The 16,182-nt window shown below is 31.1% G+C and overlaps 1 protein-coding gene across 3 annotated transcripts in view; it reads left to right on the top strand.

Moving 5' to 3' along the window:
* The window catches only part of LOC107457311 (calcium-activated chloride channel regulator 1), a 47,538-nt gene extending 32,046 nt beyond the window's left edge, over positions 1-15,492 (top strand). Inside the window, exons 9-14 of one of the 3 annotated variants that reach the window (XM_043039365.2) lie at positions 103-273; positions 2,900-3,037; positions 3,802-3,931; positions 7,322-7,438; positions 9,923-10,141; positions 14,547-15,492. In XM_043039365.2, the coding sequence (XP_042895299.2) occupies positions 103-273; positions 2,900-3,037; positions 3,802-3,931; positions 7,322-7,438; positions 9,923-10,141; positions 14,547-15,325 (1,554 nt within the window). In that variant the 3' untranslated portion in view covers positions 15,326-15,492. Of the gene's footprint in view, positions 1-102; positions 274-2,899; positions 3,038-3,801; positions 3,932-7,321; positions 7,439-9,922; positions 10,142-11,445; positions 12,755-14,546 lie in introns of those variants that run through there. The other 2 variants (XM_071183641.1, XM_071183642.1) reach the window with 2 other exon arrangements.
* The last annotated feature ends 690 nt before the right edge of the window (positions 15,493-16,182 follow it).

The raw sequence follows: 16,182 nt of genomic DNA, 5'->3' as shown, positions 1-16,182 counted from the left end.
ATATATATATATATATTGCACATATATGTGCATATTTTGTACATATATAGATACGTGTGTATTTGCCTATCTGTAGTAATACATAATACGTTTTCTCTTAAGGTTTCAGCAAGTATGCTTCCTCCTGAAGAAGTCCTGCCCATCCCTACTGATCCTATAGCAAAGAAATTTACGGTGTGGATTTTCCATTCAGTTGAATTTGAGTGCTCCGTTAATCTGACTACAGAAGTTCAGTCATCCTTTTTGGTTTCTTATTCTTTTGAACCACAAAATGTAAGTAGCATAATCAGAGAATATTCCGATCTTCAATGCAAAACTTAAATAAAAAGAAAATAGCACTTGAATAACGTTTGAAGGATATTCAAGTTATAACATTTACTTCTAATGGCACCAGGGAGTGAAACATAAAATATACTAGTAAATTAGTGCCCCATATGCTTAGTTACTAAATTGGATATAAAAACATACTTTTTCTTAACAAAGATTCCTATTATTCGAAATCAAAATAGAAAGAGGGCAACAGCAATCTGGAAAATATGCCCCGATAGTTTCTTCAGAAAGGCAATTGGAAGTTTAGACCTCTTAATTTTAATAATTTCATTTTTTGTTCGAATCGCGCCATATTTTTGAAAATGTTAAAATAAATTGTACTTACAATAATAAAATTTGTAATTGCCAGGTAATTACATAAAGAATTATATTTTTTGTATTTTTTTAATATCTTATTACAAAGTATTATGATGGTCTTTTTGCAATATTTTATTAATTGGTTTAGCCAAAGTCAAAAAATTTCGGCATTCAATTTTTTTAAGGAATCTTTACTATTTTAAATGACAAAAATATAAAATTTGAAATTAAAATTGGCGAAAAGTTTTTGAAAAAAATTAAATTTTAGAGTACGATTATTTTTAAATTTTGTTATACCCAGAAGCACTTCGGTCAATGTCTTACTAATTTTGTATTTTGTTATTTAAAATTAGATTGTTTGAAAGGAAGTAAAAATTAGTATACCTCACACTTCAAAGTTGCTTTTGACCATCATGAAATCGAATAATAAAATATTCTTAATAATTCTAAAAACATATATTTGCATGAAATTAACCTTTTCGTAAACAGGCGTCCCTAATATAATATATTTTGTACAAAAAATGCGTATGAAAATTTTTTGATCTTGTTAAATAGCTCTGTTATTGTAAAATACGAAAAGAAAAATCAAATTACTTTTAAGAGCCTGTGATTTAGATTTTTCCTCTGAATTAACTATCGGTATCACATTTTTCAAAGTGCAATTCCTGCCCCTCCCCCCCCTCATTTAAACATTCTAATTCAACTAGAAAAGGCCTGTTTATTTTTATCTGAAAAAGTACGTGCTGTGTCTTAGTTCGTAAAGTATAATATTACCTGCAAAAATTGACTAGCATATTTAAGGTTTAATTAAATTTTACTAAATTAAAATTTAATTAGTACACAAAAAGTCATTCGGTTCCGATTTTCATTTTGCGCATTTGTACAAGATAAAATTGTACTTTAAGTACAGTATTTTCACCCCTTTAAGTTTCATTTTACTCTTAACATTTAAGTAATATTTAACCCTTAAGTTCCTTTTTTTCCGCTATTTTGAACATTTGTGCAAGAAAAGTTTGCTGTTTAAGTGCAGTATTTCCGCCTTTTAAGTTTCCTTTTTTCCTTTGAGAGATCTTTTACCCATAAACTACCTTTCTTTTGTTTTTTTGCAAGAAAATAATTTATATTAGACTCAGGAAGCTTATTTATATTTGTACAATATTGCTTTGTTCTATTCCACTAATCAACTTTGAGATGGTTAGGCGAGATGGTTCATTTTGAGCTAGTATCATCCAAAGCTGTAAGTAATTCAGAGACTCAAGTTATATTTTTCTTTTAATTTAATTCTCTTTGAGTTCCAGAATTTTTCTCTTAAAAACCAGAAAAAAAGACCATTCTACATTCCCCTTCTGTTAGCCAGTCAACATCTGCATGATCTAATAAGCAATTTTATAATTCCTTCTGTATACTCTTTCCAAATTTTTAAAAAAATCAATCCTAATTTTAATTACCAACCCTACTGTAACCACAGGTAAATAAGGCATAACTGAATTTTTTTATTTGCAAGAGTTTTTAAACCGGTATACCTACTGCTTTTTAACAGATTCCTTTAAATAACCTTTTCATTCAAAAATAAATTATTTATTCAATAAATGTGCACAATATTCTGTAATTATCGAATAGAATTTCTTGATACAGATATGGGAAAACTAAGTCTTGAGTTTGATTTCGTAATTTAAAATATTGTCTGCCCAGTTATATTGTTTTAGTGCAGACATTAAATATGTGAAAATTTCATCATGAAGTCAAAAGTTAATTAGCATGTAATGGCTTTTTTTCTATTTTATTTTGCACATTGTACATCAGTATCAAGGCTTTGGTTTTTTGTGGTCCTGATAAGTGAACCAACACCTTTTCAAATTCAAATTATATTTCAAAATTTTTCTCTTAGGAATATTTTAAAAACTTTTGAGAGAGAAAGTGGTTCAAATACAATTATAAAGTAGTATAAATTTAAAAGTATGTAACATTGAAAAACATTATTGTGTACTGTAAGTAAATTATTACTATTGTAATAAGAGAATATCTTTTAAAAAAGATAAAAAGTCACAAATTTTAAAATGTATCACACTTAAATGTACTAATGAGTCCTGCAATTAAACCGATTTGTGCATGCCCAAGACGATCATCCTGTTTGAAACTCTCTAAAAACGGTCCAGCTGTGCATGATCCTTTAGTAAAAATAAATCATATTGCATCAGGAGTTTACATGTTTTTAAGAAACTGTAGATGATTTTATTATCTTGTCATTATTATTTTATTTTAATTGTTGCAGGATACAGTGGAATGTAGATTGAAGGATATTGCTGAAGGCTCTTACTTGGTTCACGTTCAGTTGACCACTGAAGGAGGTGAATCTTTCAATAACAAAGTCTGGTTTCAGGATACAACACCATCTGATTCAGAAGAACAAGTAAGAAAATATGCCTTGCATGTACAGTATTTATTAATGATAAAAATAAATAGACTAATGGCTTAGCACCTGCTTGATCACAGTTCTGTTGAAATCTGGTAAATTTTCGCTTCCCTTAAACTTGACCGAAAAAATTTTCTGGGAAGAGGGAGCATTTTTAGTTTATTTTCTAAAAGAGGGTGCAAATCGTTCAAAATCATAGTTTTTAGAAAAATCAAGACTTTTATCAAACTTTATATAAGAATTATATTTTCCAAAAAAACTTGTTAAGTTGTAGTGCTTCGACTAGCTAATTTGAGTGAAACCATTGCCAAATGTAGCACGTGTTTCGAAGCTAAATAAGAAATCGAAAAGTAAAATAAAAGTGAGAAAATTAAGGGTTGCAAATTAATATTTAAAGGAAAAGAAATCTTATCAAATTTTGACAAATTATTATTGCTAACAACTATAAAGAAAGAAAATAAGAAAGAATTAGAACCCTTCAATTGTATTCCATATTCAAACTGATTGACCTCGATAACGATTTGTCAATTGATTTTCGATCATGATGACGATTGAATTGTGATTTTTGTAAATTTATAAAATGAATTATTAAGTTCCATTTAAAAACGTTAAGGAAATTTAGCTGCTACAGTTTCGAACTCCGTGAAAAAACGTTATGAAAGTACATAAATCGAAACTGCTACAGCAATAATTGCTAAATTATTTTACCGCCGAAGATTTGAACATAAACAATGTTTTTGATTATTATTTTTTTTTATCAGATGCCATATATTATTTATGCCAAGATATCTTATGGAGAGTATCCTGTTCGAGATGCTGATGTTCGAGCAGAAGTTCTCTCGCCAAGTGGTGATAAAGTAATTCTTACATTAGGTGATGATGGCCGCGGAGGTAAGTTTTTTAAGGTTCTGAAATCGAAAGAAATATCAATTGCTTAGTTATAAACAATGCGCAAAGAAAAAAAAGCCTTTAGATTAGTTTATCGTATTTTCACAACCTAAGATTTTAATCTAAATAGTTTTGGGGACAGACATTAACAATGCAAGTTAATAAGTGCAATATCTCTAATCTTGGTAGTTAATTGATTTTGTATCTAAATTCAACAGTATCCCTCTCCTAAAATATCCACAATTACAAGACACATTATAAGAAACTTTATGCTGTGTACTGTGCAAAATACTACTTTTTGGTGTGTATATGTCTTTTGACGTATTTCCTTAACAATTTAAAAACTAATGATGAAATGTAGTGCACAAAATAAAAATGGGGACGCCTTAATAATTTTTGAAATAATAATCGGATTTAGATGTACTTATAATATTTCGTATNAACCAAATTCGTGCTGCCACGCTACCCCCTCGCAATGTGAGGGAATTGCAGGTCCAGTTAGTGATCGCTTGGCACCAGATACCTCAGACTACCTATCAGCCCCTTGTAGAATCAATGCCACGGCGGGTGCTAGCAGTTTTGAAGGCTAAAGGTGATCCTACATGTTATAAGCAGGGTGGTCATAAAGTAATGACTCTTAGGTGTATATCCTTAACAGTTTAAAAACTAGTAATGAAATGTAGTGCGCAAAATTAGAAAGAGAACACCTTAATAATTTCTGTGCTAATAATCGGATTGACGTGAATTGAGATGCATTTATAATATCGTGCACTCTTAATTTATGCAAGCGATATTTTAACTTATGAAATCAGATGCCAGGATGGTGTATTTTCTCTGAATAAGCAACCATTTTTTATTTCCGATGAATTTTGATTTTTGAGACTCTTGTGTTAGATTGCCACAATCTCGAAAATGTGCCGCCAAAATAGTTTAATCAGGTGAGAAGTCGAAACCTCTTTATATATACTTCACTTTTTGCCCTTCTGAATCTGTTTACGGGATTAAAAACGTTTTACTCTGAATTATAAAATTCATATCTCCAAAGATAATTGTATGCAAAGTATAATTTTAAAGTTTATTTATTTACTTATAGATTTTTTAAATTCAAAAAACTTTGAAAAATTTTTTCAATTGTAATGCAAACAAATTTTAAACAACAAAGTACAAAATTTCATCGAAATCAAATAAATTAAAACAATGTGTAATGGTTTCCTTGAAAATATACACGCTGATAAAATTAAAAAAATTAAATACGTTTTTGACTGTAAGTAAAATCATTTTTTTAGTGACTTTTAAAAATTGCGTAAGCTTATTTCACTGATACAGGCAACAAAGTGAAAAGCGTTCTATTTTTCTTATTCAGACATTGCAAAACATTTTAGTGTATTTAACATTATTATACATTTTTTTTATAACCGTCGTTGAACAGCCGACCCAATTTTTGGGTTTACGACTACTAATGTTCAACTACGTGGCCTTGTAATTTTGAACCCAGTTCAGTAATGAAAGGAACTTCTGGATCAAGTATTGGGAGAAATTTGCCTTCGTGGAGGACTTTCGGATGGAACTAACCCGCATTTGCGTTAAATGGAGAGGAAGACCACGAGAACCTCCCACGTTTAGCCTGATGACAAGGGGATTCTAACCCATGATCCGTCTACCACTGAGGATATTTCACGTCAGCACTGTGGTCAGTGCAGGCCGGATGCGGAATTTGTATCGACCAGCCATTGCTGAATCGAAACCAGTTCACCTCGTTGGAAAGTGAACGCTCTATCCCCTGAGCCATCGCGGCTCGTATCTTAACATTAGTAGTCCATAAGGTTCCTCGGCCAGTATGTGCTGGTGCTGGCCTGTGCTTCCTCTCCTGAGGGAGACTGTCGCTGCGACGAGTCTCCCGAATACTTACCCGAATACCCTCATACATGGGGGAAGGGGCGGTAGAATTATTCCAACACCAAAAATGGTGGCATTATTTCTTTACATCAAAAATGGTGTGGTGTAGAACAAATATTAATTCTTGGTGTAATGAAACTCCAAGAGTCTTTCTAAGTATAGTGAAATACATGAAATGTTCCATTACATTCGGTGCTAAGTAGCTTCTATATTTTCGTAACACCGAAATTTGTCATGTCAAAAAGAAATAATTCTCCTACGACTCTGTAAAGTTATTTTCACTACACAGTTTACAATAAGACAATTATTTTAGAAAGCATTCACGAAACAGTCCTTGAAATGAATTTAGCTTGTTAATCAACTATATACACAGCACAGAGGGATAATTAAAACAAATTCAAATTTGTTTTAGCTGAACAAGAGCTGACAGACGAAAGTTAAATTTCATAAAGTTATATAGTTTAACTGGTAAATAGATGTGAATTATCTTGTGAGAACATAAACAACTGAAGCTTTATACGCCTGCCTTTTGCTGCAGCGAGCGAGACAAAGACACTTTCTTGTACTTAATAGTAGATAATTACCATTGTCATCTGATAGTTAAAGAAGCGTAAGCCAAAATTTATATTTTCGGTGACAAATATAATTCATGAATGGTATAAATGCGTGTGAACTTGTTGTTAGCATTTTCAATTATTGGTGTTTGGAATTTATGTATATATATATATATGAACCCTGATGATATGTTGTTAATTTGAAATTAAATATTCGTTTACCCAATTTTTCAACTCCAAATTCGGAGCTGTAGTATACCACAGTTTTAGCGGGATATGAATTTTAACTATGAAGAACTATAATATATACCACTGAATTTATTTTCAAGGTTTTGCTTTGAATTTCCTGGATTATCCTATAAATCATGAAAACATTTTATGAACAAGATACCCATTTTATGCATTTCGGCACAACTTTTTCCCTGTCACAATGTACTTACATGGGCTGTAAGAGTTTCGGAAATAATTTTGCAGTTCTTTTTCTAATTGCTTTTTAATTCTGATGTTAACATTTTCTAATTTTTTAAACCTTGTTTTCTTAAACAATTTTTTTAGTTTCTAAAACAAGAAAAATGTCAGCGAGAGAATTGTCTGAAAAATATAACGAATGATTTATTTTCAAGATTTCTAAAACAAAAAATTTGATAAAAGAGCAAAGTTTAAGAACATCGAAGGCATTAAAAAAACTCCGACATCAGAATTGAAGCGCATTCCGAAATAGAACTCTAAAAGTTGTTTCAAAAACCTTTATTGCATATTACAAAAGTATATTGCGCTTGGCCCATGTAACTTCGAAATGTATAGCAAATTTGTATGTAATTTATATTAGATTTTTACTAGTTATCCTGCACATTAATAGCCATGCGCCGTACTTGAAATGAAACTTGTACTGGAATGAAGGAATGAAACTGTACTGATATCATTGTTTTCCCTTTCTGATTAGATCCTGATGTTACTCAATATGATGGAATATACAGTAAATATTTTACGAAGTTAGATTCTCAGGGTACCTATCAAGTGACAATAACAGCAACAGGAAAAGCAAATGCGAGCAAAAATGGTATGAAATGTTTTACAAATAAGTCAGCTTAAGTTTCTGCTCTAAATTTGACTTAAAGTTTCGAGTATATGATAAAAATAAAGCTTTATTTTTCTCTCCTGTTTCTAAAGTAGACGGAATTATATTATTGAAGCATCCTCGAAAGTGTCCCACAAAACGTAATTTTTGAAAGTGTTTAAATTCCAAATCGTTCGGATGATTTTGTTCTGATTTTTTTTTTAAAATTATTAAATAGCTTTTGCAACGATGAAAGCTAGCAATCAAACTTTCGACAACCTTCTTACTAGTTAGAACACTTAAATCTTTCCTGAAGCTCACGATTTGATGAGATCCCGCAGTTGACTGATCGTTAAGACACGGTTCCCAGCAGATCACCGAAGTCAAGTATCACTGACTGCGGTCAATGTGCGTGTGGGTGACCATTTGGATCAGTCTGCGTAGGGACCGAGGGTGTGCGGTATTGGTCCTCGTTAAACTGTTCTACCGTAAAGTGCTCGACTTCGCGGGTAGGTCGTCGGGCTACTGAAGCGGGGGTGCCATCCCCTCCGCAGAGGATCAAAATTGTGATGGCGTGTCTTTGATCATCCTCAGGGATGTTTCCCAGACCGTCGCCAATAGCCCATTGTGCAGCTCTAGTGCGACGTAAATGACTTACAACAACAACAACACGATTCGATGACAATACAATCTTTAACCGTTTCCACACTGATATAAACATAAATTAATTGTCGATCAAAACTTCTACCGCAATAAAATTAGCTAAATTGATGTGACGACAATATGAGTTTCAATATTTTCCCGACATATACGAATCAAATTTAGCTCTTATCAAAATTTCGACCTATGAAAAACTGACATTATAACTGACCCTTTGCCGAACGGCCTGTGTAGGGGGGCAGGGAACTGTCCTTGCATCAGAAAGGTTCTAGGTTCGAATCCCGGACAAGGTATGGATGTTCTTTCCTTCTCTGTACTATCTTTCCTTACTGTCGGAGCGACGTTGGCCCACCTAATATGGTGCCCCTGTAAGAAAGGTCAACAAAATCGCCCTGTAGATGGCTGAATTGACGAATGTTAACACAGGCGGGCATTAGGTAAAAAAAAAATAACTGCCCCTTTGCTTTATTTCAATGAACAGTTTCAATCGTTTTTTGACTGCTGAAAGCAGAATTTATCTATATATTATCACCAAATTGAAATTAATGTTTAAAAAAAATTAGGATTATCTAAAGCGATAAAATTTCAACTCGATTTCTATGTCTGTTTCAACGGTTTCCATAACCTCTACAGATTGAATTTATTTTCATATTATCACCGAATAGTTTTATTCTTATTTTTCTTAAACATTTTAATAGGATGAAGTGCACTTTTACCGAAATATGTTTTGCTTTTTGGACAATTGTAAAGTTTGTGCTGCAGTTAAAAATAGCCTAATAATTCATTAAGAACCAATACTTCCATGAAGTTTTCTTAAAAAGATAAACACCTGTTGCTCAGTTATTTCGTTCGTGAAATATATTTTAGAGAAACATTACGTTGGCGTCCCCCATAATATATTATTAATACACATGTCTATATTTCGGTTTCTGTAAATGTTTAATCATTTTTTTTATTCATAAAAGTGCTTTTCGCATCGTAACATTTAATTTTCGCAACAGCAGTCCCGAATGGGTTAACAATAGGTCTCAAATTAAAGATAAGCATACGTGTGGCTTTTGTTAAGTTATCAATGTTATTTCAATCTATTAATATGTTACTTAAGCATTTAACTTAATATTCACTTACAATGAAGGGAAAATTTAACTTAATATAAAAGGGTACATAATATTTCCTTATTTTTAAAAAAGTGAGTTTAGGAAATGTTTATGAAAGACGCTAAATTTTCTTTATCCGCAAAAATACTTAGTATTTTGAAAACCGATTTTGCAAAAAATAATAATAATAAATAAACTAATAGAAATTCTTATGTAATCGTAACAGATGATGTTTGCAATTTGTTTAGAAAGGTTAAGAAAAGGATTCAAACTTACCCACTATCCAAAAGAAAATTATTATAAAATATTTCTACTACCCCTATGTTTAAAAGAAATTAAAAAAAAAATATATATATATAAATCTATANTATATATTTAGTTAACATGCGAATTAATGCTATACAAAGGGAAAAAATATTTTCAAAATCTAATGAATCATTATCGAGGTTGATTAGAGAAAAAGATGAATTGAAATAGGGAAGGACAAGCGCAAAGCAGAAACATCCGACAAATAAAAATGGTCTTTTTTTTTAGGGATTCTAAATATTTTCGCTTTACTCTGATCAATCTTGATAATAATTCTGCCGATTTTATAATGTTTTTTAAATGTTCTATCTTTGATTAACGATTTCTACTGTGTATATTTTTTATTTCAATGTTTTTTTCACAAATAATAAGTGTAGTGATTACTGAATAAAAAATAAACATGTTCGCTTTTGTTCATTCTCAGGTCAAGACCTCTGCTGTGGAAGCGCTATTGTAAGTGACTCGTTCGAACTGACTGAGCTTAAATGGACAGAACAGACAAGTTTCACTGTATCTAAAAATAAGAGCAAGGATGGATACAAGCCATCTAGAGTGACTGACCTAAGGGTGGAATCCTTGAATCTGCCAGACAGCCTTACTCTCAAGTGGACAGCACCTGGAGGAGAAATGGATGAAGGAAAAGGTATATCATTTATACATGAACAATCTATTTCAATCTATTGCCAAATACGTTTTTGAATTTCTTGGAAAAAATTATACTTTAAATATTTCTTCAAGTAATCATTACATTAAGCAATTTTCTTCAAAGTTTAACTTTCGTTGTTCCAGCTGATAAAAGCTGGACTAGACCTTTTACCAAAAGTATAACATTGTTTGTTTACAATTTAAACCACAGAAATAGATATGATCTACAATACCTTGACAAAGATTCGAACTACTAAGGAATTTACAAAAATTCCACAGTTTTTTGTTTTGACTACGGAATAACAGAAATATTCTAAAAACTACGTGCAAGTTCAATTTCCCAATTTGTCCAATAATTTTTAAATTACATTTAAAAATTATCTTAACAATTATTTTTTAATTTTTTTTCAAAAAAAAAATTCTTTTGATGGAACAAAAACTTTTTTATTTTCTTGGTAACTAAATTCAAATATTCAATTTACGATGGTCGTGTGTTTGAATGGATCGTTAAGGTAAGTGAGATAATATTTAAAATATTTAAATGTGACATAAAAATTAAGTTAACTTTAGTTGGTTTTACTTTTTTATAAAAAATTTTTTTTCTAAAAAAGAAGAAGAAAAAAAACTCTCACCTCCTTTGAAATCATTTTACGCCTCCATGCTGAAAATAACTGATAAAGATAGATGCTTTACACAGTTTCTTTTCAAGTGATTTGCATAACATCTATTCAACAAAATGTAGGCTTAAAAGTTAACTGATAAAAATTGTTTTTCTCAGTTTTGAGTTAACAAGGCCTTAAATACATAATTTTAATATTTTTGCCAATAACAGTTTGCACTATGAACGTCGCAAATAAATATTTAAGCAATTAATAAAAATGAAATAGTTTCCTAAATATGGCTAACCACTATTAAGGAAATTATGGTGTGACTTGGATGTTTTTAATTGCCTTACTTAAATAATAAAATTTCAAGCCCTAATGAGTGTGTTTTTTATCTTTTTAACGTGCAATCTAAAATCATATATTAAAGGAAGTGCTTAAGAACACCCTACATAAATATCGAGTACACTTTAAGGCATTCTATTTTAATTTTAAAAGCAGCTAACTGATATAAAAAAAATCATACAGTTAAATTTAAGTCAAAGTAACCATTCTGTACATTGGAATAAATCGAACATGGGAAACATGGACCTTTAACATTACAATGTAGCATTTAACAATTTTTCAGTGATTTGAATTTAATTCGAAGAATAAAAAATATATATTTGAATAGCTGTATTACTTTTCTTTTTTCTTTCAGCGAATTCATACGTAATAAAATCATTTACAAATCTTGAAGACATTATATGGAACTTCGACAATACTACAAATACTACACTAGAAATCGATACAAAACTCGCCCCCAAACAATTTGGTCAACCAGAAACATTCGAAGTTAAACTTGATGACTTCAGTGACAATCAAACGTATTTCCTTGCATTGCAATCAAAGCGTGATAATGGACCTTCCAGTGACACTTCCAACATAGTATCTATCATTCTCCCTGTTGACAAGATAGACGAAAAAGTCACACCAGAACCTCCCGCTAAGCAAAGCGGCTTGAAGCCTGAAACTATAGGATTAATTGTGGGACTCATTCTCCTGGCCATTGTGATAGTTATCGTGGTATATTTGGTGGTTTACTTTACGGTCCTCAAACCAAAGCGTAGGGAAGATGGAAAAGAAAGAACATCATCTCAAAGAAGTCATACGAGGCCAACAGGTTTGAATTCCATTCCTGCCGATATCATATTGAAGCATCACAGTGAGGTGGTGAATGCCAAGAGCTTGCACAAAGATCCTCCGATTTTCGACGAGGAGAATGTTGAGATGAAACAGAACGAACCAAGCGAAACGAGTGTCGAGTCGGATAACAATAATAGAAATTACGCCGTCCCAAGTAGAACTTTCCAGGAGGATCCGAAAAAATCGCCAAAAAGAATGACTCAAGTCTAGTAACAAAGGTGTTCTTAAAGTGCTGATGAAATGCGATGGACAATTAAGGAAATAACTTCACTTTAATGGGCAGAATTGTAAACACTAAACTTAAAAACTTCAAAATGATACCACTAACGAGCAATAGGTTTTTTTAAGAAATCACTATAATGTTAGAAATTTCATGAAAATTTAAATAATATGGCGTGTAAAATTTAACTTGGTTTTTATATGGAGAATTTTTTTAAAAAATTTCATTAAGTCTTATATCACACTGTTTCTATATGAAACTCAATTCGTGAAATCTTTCACAACTAGAAGAAACGCTATACTAATTTTTAATATTTTTCGTTAAAAGAAACTATATAAATTTATCACTGGTTATCTTATAGATATCTAAAATGTAACAAGATTATTTTTATATCAAAACGAAAAATCACGTTCAGCTTTATCACTATTTCTTATAAGTCAGTCTTCCTCTATCTCTATTGTTTAAAAGTCAAATTTAAAAAACTTCTTTAGTCTTTGTCTTTTATGAGTTAAAATTTTTAAGCTGTTTTAACTCTGACAGCTTGAGTTAACATTTTCATTTATATTCACATGGTTTGAAAACCTGCACAACCTACATTTTTTTTTTAAGAAAAAAAGACCCCAACTAATTTCAGCTGCTTGCTCAGCAGTTCTGAATAAACACAGTTCCTTACAGCCAGTATGAAAAATCATTGGCCATGCTTAGATAAATATTTTGCCTCCTTTTTAAAATCTTGAAAAATATGCAAGAAATACGTTTTAAAACCCATAATTTTTTAAAAAAATAATAGCTTTAATAAGACTAAGATTTTGATTTCAATATCCTTTCTTTTTATTCTTTACGAACTTATGTCGTCTATGTCTGACATAGGACAGCATTTTTTAGTGATTTATTTCTGTTTCTGTCAAAGTCTACCATTTCCGTTTCCAAAATAATTGGATCAGCAGAGAAAATCATTTTTAAAAATAATGGATGTTAGAGGGTTTAAAGTTGTTTTAAATATTTTTTTATTAGTATGATTGTTTTAGAATAATTATATTTTGTTATCGTCTTGAGACACACGTAAGATTCATGTACCATATTTTCAAACTGTGTGCTCATAAATGCATTTCTTCATTATAAAATTGTTGCTAAGATGAATAAATGTTTTTTTTAATAAAACAGTTGTAATATAATCATTTCACATAGAAATATTGTAATCGAAAAATACGCAATACAATTGAAGAGCTTAGTGTAAGAGCACAATAAGTAACAACATTGACTAAAGCGAAAAACAACGTTAATAAAGCATAGAAGTGGACATAAGACTTGTTTGTAAATTTCTGTACTTAATTTGTACCTTATTCACGCTTTTTTTTTTTTTTTTTTTTTTTTTTTTTTTTTTTTTTTTTTTTTTTTTTTTTNCTACCATTTCCGTTTCCAAAATAATTGGATCAGCAGAGAAAATCATTTTTAAAAATAATGGATGTTAGAGGGTTTAAAGTTGTTTTAAATATTTTTTTATTAGTATGATTGTTTTAGAATAATTCTATTTTGTTATCGTTTTGAGACACACATAAGATTCATGTACCATATTTTCAAATTGTGTGCTCGTAAATGCATTTCTTCATTTATAAAATTGTTGCTAAGATGAATAAATGTTTTTTTTAATAAAACAGTTGTAATATAATCATTTCACATAAAAATACTATAATCGAAAAATACGCAATACAATTGAAGAACTTAGTGTAAGAGCATAATAAGTAACAACATTGACTAAAGCAGAAAAACAACGTCAATAAAGCACAGAAATGGACATAAGACTTGTTTGTAAATATCTGTATTTAATTTGTGCTTCATTCACGTTTTTCTTTTTTGTTTTAGTCTACGTAGTACTAAGTATACCCTAATCTCCTTCTGACTTCAGGGTTTCAAGAATAAATATACAGCATTCATTTGTTCTACTGTTTGTCTAAGATAGGTACTCTGACCGCCACTAAGTCTGCGGCAATCTGGTGCTATGGAAACAAGAAGAGGGCATTTTAGGGAGGGTGGCTTCGATGAAGAGGTCTATTTTTCTTTCGCCGAAACCAGTCCTAAAGAGGGACCCCGCATCCCTACTTGAAATAATCATACCTCGTTACCATAGTCACCGCCACAGCTCCAGACGAATGTCTGGCAGAGTATCTATCGTAGACAAACAGTATGATATCCCTAACTTCCTTCTCAATACATAAACAAGCAGTTCTTTAAACGTTTCCATGAAGTGTTTTTAATTTTTGAAACATATTTTATTCAAATTCAGGAAAATTGCTCTAAAAGGGCTTTTTCACTATTTTTTTTTCAATTCTAACATGTTAATTGCTTCCAATAATTTTCCCTCAATGAGGATGCTTATAGCTTCCTTTTATTTTCAGCATCCAACTATCAGTTCCTTTTGTTTTGCCAACTTCAAGACTGCCGCGATGGTATACTACCGAACTGGATAAGCTTTCCGAACAAAATTGAAAAACCAAAAGACTCTGGAAAAGACGAAGCTGTAAAAGTTGAGTTTTACCAAGGCAAACCAGATAACATTACTGTTTACTTGACACTGAAAACAGAAAATCATAATCACCAATTTAGTGAAGAATCCAATCGCGTTTACATAAAACTCACACCAAATGATCCCCAAGAAACTACAACTTCCATAATTACAGAAGATGACTCCAAGGGATTCCGAGGTCCAACAGCTGGTAGTATCGTTGCATACGTTATCATTGGCTTAGCTATTTTAATGCTAATTTGTGGGATCGTTTATTTTCTGTTGGACAGGACCAGGCGTGGCAGAGCTTTGGAAGAGTTGAACACTCCAGCAGCTTTTATGAGCGTAGATAGTAGTGGAGAGATTTTCTCTTTTAAGAACGTAGCGCCACCTGCTGAAAATCCCATCAGGCGAGCAGAATCTATTCCGGTTGTGCTTTACACTCATGATCAAATAAAAGACTTCAAAAATAAAACAAAGCAGCCTCCTCTCTACCGATCAGATGTAGAACCTAAACCATGGGTCAGCCTGAACGCTTTAACGGATAGGAATGGAAGTTCAAGTAGTAACAGTACAATAAATGTTGGGGATGGTAAGACTCAATCAGGTGAAATCAGACAGTTAAATGATATGACAACAATACCACTCCGTGACAAAAATTCTAGGTTTTAAACAAAAACAATAAATGCAGAGGTGCTCTCTATTATTAAATTATGATGACAGTAATGATTTAGGAGCAAGTATTGAAGATAGAACACTGAATTTGAGATAAAATGAATAATAATGGTTTATGATCAGGGAATAATAATGATTAAAACCGAAATATGTGAGAAAAAAAACTGTGAAGAGAAGAAATTAAGCTTCCTAGGCTGACTTTAACTAGAATGAAATTTGAAAAATGTTAGATGATCTGAATGTGGATTGGTTGATCAATGTTGATTCTTCTTTTTTTTTTGTAAAAATTTTGTTTGTAGTAAATTATCTAGTTAAAAAATTTTTAAATTGGAATCTTTTCACATTTTACATGAGTTTTGTTAGAAATTAATTGACGCAAAAATAGAATGATGAAGATGTAAAAATTTTTTAAAAGGGGCATTTACAATTTATCATGCTTTTCCCGAAAGATTTTCATATCAGTACTAGAGACTGCCAAGCTTTGGATGATAATTAGAAAAACGGGCATTAATATGAAGGGTATAACTCTTTGAATAAGAATTACACATTTAAAAAAAAAAAAATTAAGTTTGGCTCGAACAATTACCAATATGCAAATATACCCCTCCATCCATTTTTTTTTACCAGTAATTTAAGAAATATATATAAACATTAAGCCATTCTATTTTAAACTAGTAATAATATAAATTTACTCAAAAATAATTTAAATATAATTTAAATAAAATTTAAATGAAGTTGTGTGTTTACAGAGCAGCACTTCATCAGGGGACACACTGTCTGTAAACACACAGGAGCCTTTCTGTTGTTAGTGGCAAAGCCAAAACTAACAGTGCCCCGAGGCCCCTAATGAAAAT

Source organism: Parasteatoda tepidariorum, chromosome 7 (genome assembly GCF_043381705.1).
Source record: "Parasteatoda tepidariorum isolate YZ-2023 chromosome 7, CAS_Ptep_4.0, whole genome shotgun sequence".
Taxonomy (NCBI): domain Eukaryota; kingdom Metazoa; phylum Arthropoda; class Arachnida; order Araneae; family Theridiidae; genus Parasteatoda; species Parasteatoda tepidariorum.
The sequence above is the reverse complement of the archived record's forward strand: the minus strand, read 5'-3'. Positions and strand labels throughout refer to the sequence as shown.